At 59.5% G+C, this 7,768-nt stretch overlaps 1 protein-coding gene across 1 annotated transcript; it reads left to right on the top strand.

Moving 5' to 3' along the window:
* Nucleotides 1-407: 407 nt before the first annotated feature.
* On the top strand, nt 408-4,059 carry SLC27A3 (solute carrier family 27 member 3; the record flags this gene model as incomplete). Its single annotated transcript, XM_030291197.4, has 10 exons — nt 408-867; nt 1,383-1,592; nt 1,668-1,826; nt 1,898-2,022; nt 2,090-2,284; nt 2,369-2,459; nt 2,529-2,727; nt 2,822-2,919; nt 3,004-3,134; nt 3,851-4,059. Coding segments are annotated over 10 exons (1,845 nt in total), but the record flags the coding sequence as incomplete, so codon positions are not given.
* Between the last annotated feature and the right edge of the window lie 3,709 nt (nt 4,060-7,768).

Here is a 7,768-nt window from a genome sequence, read left to right as displayed (position 1 = left end):
CACCCCCGGGATGGGGACACTGCCAGGGACACCCCCGGGACAGGGACACTGCCAGGACCCCCCCGGGACGGGAATCTGGGACACGGAGGGAGCGCGGAGGCCTCGGGAGGGGACAGGGAGGGGACAGGGGAGGTGACACGGAGGGGGGACAGGGAGGGGACGGAGCGAACAATGGGGACGGTGCCGGGGAGGGGACAGAGGTGACACCGGGGGGGGCGTGGCCGAGGTGGGCGCTGTCGGGGCGTGGTCAGAGTGGGCGTGGCCGAGGTGGGCGTGGCCAGGTGGGCGTGTCCCCCCGCCCCGGGGCGGGCGCGGCGATGGCGCGGGCGGCGGCGCTGGGCGCGCTGGGGCTGGGGGCGCTGGGGGTCCTGGGGGGGGTCCTGGGGGGGGTCCTGGGGGGGGTCCCGGGGGCGCCGCTGGCCCTGGGGGCTCTGGGGGCGCTGCTGGCGCTGCAGCGGCGGCTGCGGCCGCACCTCTGGGCCGACCTGGCGTTCGCGCTGCGGGCGCTGCGGGCGCGGCGGCGGGCGCGGGCCGGTCCCGGGGGCAGCGTGGCCTCCCGGTTCCTCCGCGCGGCCCGGGCGGCCCCGGCGCGGCCGTTCCTGCGGGCCCGGGCGGGCGCGGTGCCGCTGGGGCGGGCGGCGCGGAGCGTGGCGCGGGTGGCGAACGCGCTGCGGGCGCTGCGGGCCCCGCCGCGGCCCGGGGACACCGTGGGGCTGCTGGCGGGCAACGAGCCCCGTTTCGTGTGGGGCTGGTTCGGGCTGGCGGCGCTCGGGGCCCGCCCGGCCTTCCTGGGCACGGCGCTGCGCCCCGCGGGGCTCCGGCACTGCCTGCGCGGCTGCGGGGCCCGGGCGCTGCTGGTGGCGGACGGTGAGACCCGGGGACAGCGGGGGGACAGCGGGGGGACACCGGGGGGGAGCGGGGAGCGTGGGGGGAAAGGGCCGAGAGGAAGCGGGGAGCGTTCGGGGCCCGGGGGATAACGGGGGGGACACCGAGGGGAGCGGGAGGGGACCGAGGAATGCGGGGGGAAGGCACCGGGGAACGGCGGGGACCGGGGGTGATGGGGCCGCGAGTGGGGCGATCCCGGGGTGTAACGGGACCGGGGGTGATGGGGCCGCGAGTGGGGAGATCCCGGGGTGTAACGGGACCGGGGGTGATGGGGCCGCGGAGTGGGGAGATCCCGGGGTGTAACGGGACCGGGGGTGATGGGGCCGCGAGTGGGGCGATCCCGGGGTGTAACGGGACCGGGGGGATGAGAGGACGGGGAGCCCGAGCGGGACCAGAGGAATAACGGGGCAGGACCGGGGACGAGGGGGACAAGGGGCGGGTGGCACGTGTGGCACCGGGGCCGGGGCGGTGGTCCCCACACGGTGCCGCCCCCCCAGACCTGTTCGGGTCGGTGGAGCCGCTCCTGCCCAGCCTGCGGGAGGACGGCGTGGCCGTGTGGGTGCTCGGAGCGGGGCCGTACCCGCCCGGCGTCGTGGCGCTGCAGGAGCTGCTGGACGCGGCCTCCGAGGAGTTGGAGCCCGAGGACGTGTGGGAGCCCCGGGACATGAACGACACCTGCCTCTACATCTTCACCTCGGGCACCACCGGTGGGACCGGCACCGGGGCTCGGGGGGGGGCTCTGCTTGAGCCTGGGGGGGCTCAACTCTGTTTTTCCCTTCCAGGCCTCCCCAAAGCCGCCCGCGTGTCCCACCTCAAGTCCATCATGTGCCTGAGCTTCTACGAGCTGGTGGGAGCCTCCAGCCGGGACGTCGTGTACCTGGCGCTGCCCCTCTACCACATGGCCGGGTCCCTGCTGGGCGTCGTCGGCTGCCTCGGCATCGGTGAGCGGGGCTGGGGCCCCGGGGGGGTTCCGGGGGTGTTTTGGGGCTGATCCCCCGTCCCCATCCCGCAGGGGCCACGTGCGTGCTGAAGGAGAAGTTCTCGGCCAGCCAGTTCTGGGATGATTGCCGCGCCGAGGGCGTCACCGTGTTCCAGTACATCGGGGAGCTGTGCCGCTACCTGGTGAACCAGCCCCAGGTCAGGGCGGGCGGCCGGGCAGGGGGGACCCCCGCGGGCACCCCCGGAGCTGACGGTGGCCCCGCAGCGCCCCGGGGAGCGGCAGCACGGGCTGAGGCTGGCGGTGGGCAGCGGCCTCCGCCCCGACGTCTGGCGGAGCTTCCAGCGGCGCTTCGGGCCCGTGCGCATCGTGGAGACCTACGGGATGAGCGAGGGCAACGTCACCCTCTTCAACTACACCGGCACCCCGGGCGCCGTGGGCCGCTGCAGCTTCATCTACAAGGTGTGGGGCGCTGGGGGCGGGGGGGGCTGCACCCCGAAACCTCCCCAGCCCAGGCGCTGACCCCCAGCCCGCCCCTCTGCCCAGCTCTTCTCGCCCTTCGAGGTCGTTCGTTACGACGTCGCGGCCGGAGCTCCGGAGCGGGACGAGGCCGGACGCTGCATCCGGGCCCGGACGGGTGAGGAGCGGGCGAGGGGCGGCACCGGGGGGTGCCCGGGGCTCCCCGTCACCGTGCCCGCGGCCGCAGGTGAGACGGGGCTGCTGATCGCGCCGGTGACCCGCCGGACGCCGTTCCTGGGCTACGCCGGCAGCCCGGAGCTGTCGGAGCAGAAGCTGCTCCGCGGCGTCTTCGCCGAGGGGGACGAGTTCTTCAACACCGGGGACCTGGTGGAGCAGGACGAGGAGCAGTTCGTGCGCTTCAGGGACCGCATCGGGGACACCTTCAGGTGCCCAAACCCCCCGGCACGGGGGCACCCCCAGCCCCGTGGAACATTTTGGGGGGTCTCATGTCCCCCAACCCGCTCTCCCCGTCCCTGCCAGGTGGAAAGGCGAGAACGTGGCCACCACGGAAGTGGCCGAGGCGCTGCTGGCCCACGAGGCCCTGCAGGAAGCCACCGTCTACGGCGTCACCGTCCCAGGTACCGCCGGCCCCGGTGCCGCCCCCGGGCCCCCGCCGGCCCCGCGGTGTCCCCACGTGTCCCCACGTGTCCCCTCGCCCGCAGGCCACGAGGGCCGGGCCGGGATGGCCGCGCTCGTCCTGCGGCCCGGCCGCTCCCTGGACGGGCCCGGCCTCTACCGGCACCTGGAGCAGCGGCTCCCGCCGTACGCGCGGCCGCGCTTCCTGCGCCTGCAGGTACCGGCTGGGATCGGGATTTGGGCTGGAATCCGGGAATTTGGGGTGAAATCCGGGAATTTGGGGTGAAATCTGGGAATTTGGGCTGAAATCCTGGGATTTTGGGCTGAAATCTGGGATTTGGGCTGAAATCTGGGAATTTGGGCTGAAATCCTGGGATTTTGGGCTGAAATCTGGGATTTGGGCCGAAATCTGGGAATTTGGGCTGAAATCTGGGAATTTGGGCTGAAATCTCGGGAATTTGGGCTGAAATCCTGGGAATTTGGGGTGAAATCTGGGATTTGGGCTGAAATCCTGGGATTTTGGGCTGAAATCTGGGATTTGGGCTGAAATCCTGGGATTTGGGCTGAAATCTGGGATTTGGGCTGAAATCCTGGAAATTTGGGCTGGAATTCCTGGGATTTCAGGCTGAAATTTCAGGCTGAAATCCTGGAATTTTGGGCTGAAAATCCTGGAGTTTTGGGCTGAAATCCTGGAATTTTGGAGTGAAAATCCTGGTGTTTATGGCTAAAATCCTAAAATGCTGGGTTTTGGGCTGACATGCTGTGTTTTTGGGCTGAAATGCTGGATTTTGGGCTGACATGCTGTGTTTTTGGGCTGAAATGCTGGATTTTTGGGCTGAAATGCTGGATTTTGAGCTGACATGCTGTGGTTTTGGGCTGAGATGCTGTGTTTTTGGGCTGACCTGCTGTGTTTTTGGGGTGCTGGGTCCCCAGGAACGGCTGGAGATGACGGAGACCTTCAAGCAGCAGAAGCTGCGGCTGGCGCAGGACGGCTGTGACCCCGCGCTGGTCCCGGAGCCGCTCCTGGTGCAGGACGAGGCCGCCCGAACCTTCGTCCCGCTGGACGCCGAGCGCTGGCAGCGGCTGCGGGACGGGCGGCTGCGCCTCTGAGCCCCCGGGGTCCCCAAATCATCCTGGGGGTCCCCAAAATCCCTTCTGGGGGTCCCCAGATCCATCCCAGGGGTCCCAAAATCATCCTGGGGGACCCCAAATTCATCCTGGGGGTCCCCAAATTCATCCCGGGGGTCCCCAAATCTCTCCTGGGGGTCCCCAAATCTGCCCTGGGGCACCCCAAATCATCCTGGGGGACCCCAAATTAATCCCGGGGATCCCCAGGTCCATCCCGGGGGTCCCCAGATTCATCCTGGGGGTCCCCAAATTTATCCTGGGTGTACCCATGTCCATCCCAGGGGTCCCAAAATCCATCCCAGGGGTCCCAAGATCCCTCCTCGGGGTCCCCAAAATCTGTCCCGGGGGTCCCCAGATTCATCTTGGGTGTCCCCGTGTCCATTCCAGGGGTCCCAAAATCCATCCTGGGAACCCCAAAATCCATCCCGGGGGTCCTCATGTCCGTCCTGGGGGTCCCAAAATCTGTCCTGGGGGTCCCAAAATCCATCCCAGGGGTCCCCAAATTCATCCTGGGGGTCCCTGTGTCCATTCCAGGGGTTCCAAAATCCATCCCGGGGGTCCCAAAATCCACCCCAGGGGTCCCCAAATCCATCCAGGGGGTCCCAAAATCCACCCCAGGGGTCCCCATGTCCATTCCAGGGCTCCCAAAATCCATTCCAGGGGTCCCAAGATCCCTCCTCGGGGTCCCCAAAATCTGTCCCGGGGGTCCCCAAATCCACCCTGTCCCCCCCCAGCCGCCGGTGCCTTCCCCCCCCCGTCCCCCCCGGGGGCTCTTTGTACACAAAATCCCCATTTTGGGATCTTTTTGGGGTTTTTTTGGCAAATAAAACTTTTGTAGCAAACCCGGTCCCAAATTTGGGACAGGGACACCAAAGCCGTGTCCCCACGGCCTGGAGGATTTTTGGGATTTTTGGGTTTGGGGGGGGGGAATTGGAGGGGCCCCACCTGGATTTGGGGTCTCCCCCCACCTCAATTTGCCAAATGATTCCTCAATTAAATAATTACCAAGGGCTGAAGTTTTAATTCATTTTATTTTTAAGATTTCTCCAAAAATAAGGAGATCCCCACCCCCCCTCCCCTGTTTTGCCATCAGCCCCAAGCTCAAAACCGATGGAAAAGAGGGAAAAAATGGGGGAAAAAACTGAAATTTGTGCAAAAAAACCCCATTTCCACCCTCCCCCCACCCCCAAAGCAGAAATGGGGCAAATTTGGGCTGAAATTGTCCAAATTTGGACCAAACCCTCAGATCCAGGGCCAAAATCCCCGAAATTGGGCCCGAAGGATGGAAATGGGAATTAAATAAATGCTGGAAATGGGGAGGGAATTCGCTCCTTTTGGGGCTGGAGCCAGAAACGGGGTAAAGTCCCACGAGCTGGGGCTGAAATCCCCCAAATCCCCCAAATCCCCCAAATCCCCAAAGTTTGGCCCAAATCCCAAAGCCGGGCACTGAAATCCTGCAAATCCGGAGCAGAAATGCAGAAATTGGGCCCAAAATCCGGGAAAATGGGAGCAAAATCCCACAATTCCGGCCTAAAATATTGATTTTTTTTTTTTTTTTCCTGACACCCAAACTGGGCTGAAACGCCGGAAATTTTATCAAAATCCCCAAATAAAAAATGTGTGTGTGAAATCCTGAAAACCGGGAAACCAAAGGTTGAGGCCAAAATCCTGGAATTTTGGGTGGAAATCTTGGAATTTTGGGCTGGATATTTTTGCTAAGTGGATATTTTTGCTAAAACCCTGGAATTTTGGGCTGAAATGCTGGAATTTTGGGCTGGATGTTTTTTGCTAAAATTCTGGAATTTCAGGCTGCAATCCTGGAATTTTGGGCCGGATTTTTGGGCTGAAATCCTGGAATTTTGAGCTGAAATCTGGATTTTTGGGCTGGAATTTTGGGCTGAACTCCGGGAATTTCATGCTGAAATCGTGGATTTTTTTTCTGAAATCCTGGAAATTTGGGCTGAAATCTGGAATTTTGGGCTGGAATTTTGTGCTGAACTCCTGGAACTTTGGGCTGGAATTTTGGGCTGAAATCCTGGAATTCTGGCTGGAATATTGGGCTGAAATCTGGAATTTCGTGCTGAAATCCTGGAATTTTGGCTGGAATTTTGGGCTGAACTCCTGGAATTTTGGGCTGGAATTTTGGGCTGGAATTTCAGGCTGAAACCCTGGAATTTTTTGCTAAAACCCTGGAATTTCGGGCTGAAATTTGGATTTTTGGGCTGGAATTTCGGGGTGAAGTCCTGGATTTTTTTTCTGAAATCCTGGAATTTTGGGCTGGAATTTTGTGCTGAAATCCTGGAATTTCGGGCTGAAATTGTGTATTTTTTTTCTGAAATCCTGGAATTTTGGCTGGAGTTTTGGGCTGAACTCCTGGAATTTTTTGCTAAAACCCTGGAATTTTGGGCTGAAATCTGGATTTTTGGACTGGAATTTTGTGCTGAACTCCTGGAACTCTGGGCTGGAATTTTGGGCTGAAATCTGGAATTTTGGCTGGAATTTTGTGCTGAAATCCTGGAATTTTGGCCTGGAATTTCACGCTGAACTCCTGTAATGTTTTGCTAAAACCCGGGAATTTCTCACCGAACTCCGGGATATTTTCCCCCACCCCCCGGAATTCCCGCCCCCCATCCCACCCCTCCCCCCCATTCCCGGTTTCCCATTCCCGGTTTTGGGGGCAGGAAGAGGCGCAGGCGGGGGTTGTTGGAGCCGTGTATTGTCGGGAAGCCAATCCAGAATAAAAACAGTGCAAATACAGGAGCGGGGGGCTCGGCCCCCCGGGGGTCCCGGCGCCGCCCCGTGTCAAAGGCACAGAATTCGGGGAGCCCCCCGGCCCCCCCCCTTGCACGGTTCATGTCACACACACCAGGTCGCACGACACGGACGTGACACTGCCACAACACCCGGGGACTTCGGACGGTTTGGCCGTTATTATTATTATTATGCTTTTTTTTTTGTTGGGTTTTTTCCTTTTTTTTTGTTTTTTTTGGGTTTTTTTTTTCTTTTTTTCCTTTTTTTTTTTTTTTTTTCACTCTACACAATGTACAGCTTTTCCTCGTTTTGGCTGGATTTTTTTTTTTTTTAACCTTTCTTTTGTACCCCTTTTTTTTAAACCTTTCTTTTTAACCCATTTTTTCCACCTTTTTTTACCCATTTTTTTAACCATTTTTTTTTACCCATTTTTTAACCATTTTTTTTACCCATCTTTTTAACCTTTTTTTTTACCCATTTTTTAACTTTTTTTTTTTTTTACCCATTTTTTAACCCTTTTTTTAACCTTTTTTTAACCTTATTTTTTAACCCCTTGTTTTTAACCCCTTTTTTAACCCTTTTTTTAAACCCTTTTTTTTAACCTTTTTTTTAACTTTTTTTTTTTAACTTTTTTTTTTTTAACCCCCTTTTTTTTTTTCTCTTTTTCTCTTTTTTAATCTTTTCACCTTTTAATGTGTCAAGAAACAGCTCAAGTTTTATATACACGGATGAGTCCTGGTTATATCGGCAGCGAGAGCGGAAGCGGGACGGGGCGGGACGGGGGAATTGGGGATGGGGATTGGGGATGGCAATGGGAGATGCCTTTGGAGGAACCAAAAAAATAAAACCCCCCCTCCCCCGAAACAGAAACCCCAAAAAAAGCGTTTTCACAAGCGGATCTACCCCTAGCCGGAAAAAAAGCGGGAAAATCCTCCGAGTTTGGAGGTGGGGAATAAAAAAAAGGGAATTTTA

The sequence above is a fragment of the Taeniopygia guttata genome, chromosome 25 (assembly GCF_048771995.1).
Source record: "Taeniopygia guttata chromosome 25, bTaeGut7.mat, whole genome shotgun sequence".
Taxonomy (NCBI): domain Eukaryota; kingdom Metazoa; phylum Chordata; class Aves; order Passeriformes; family Estrildidae; genus Taeniopygia; species Taeniopygia guttata.
Note: the sequence above shows the minus strand (reverse complement) of the source record. Positions and strands in the feature narration are given on the sequence as shown.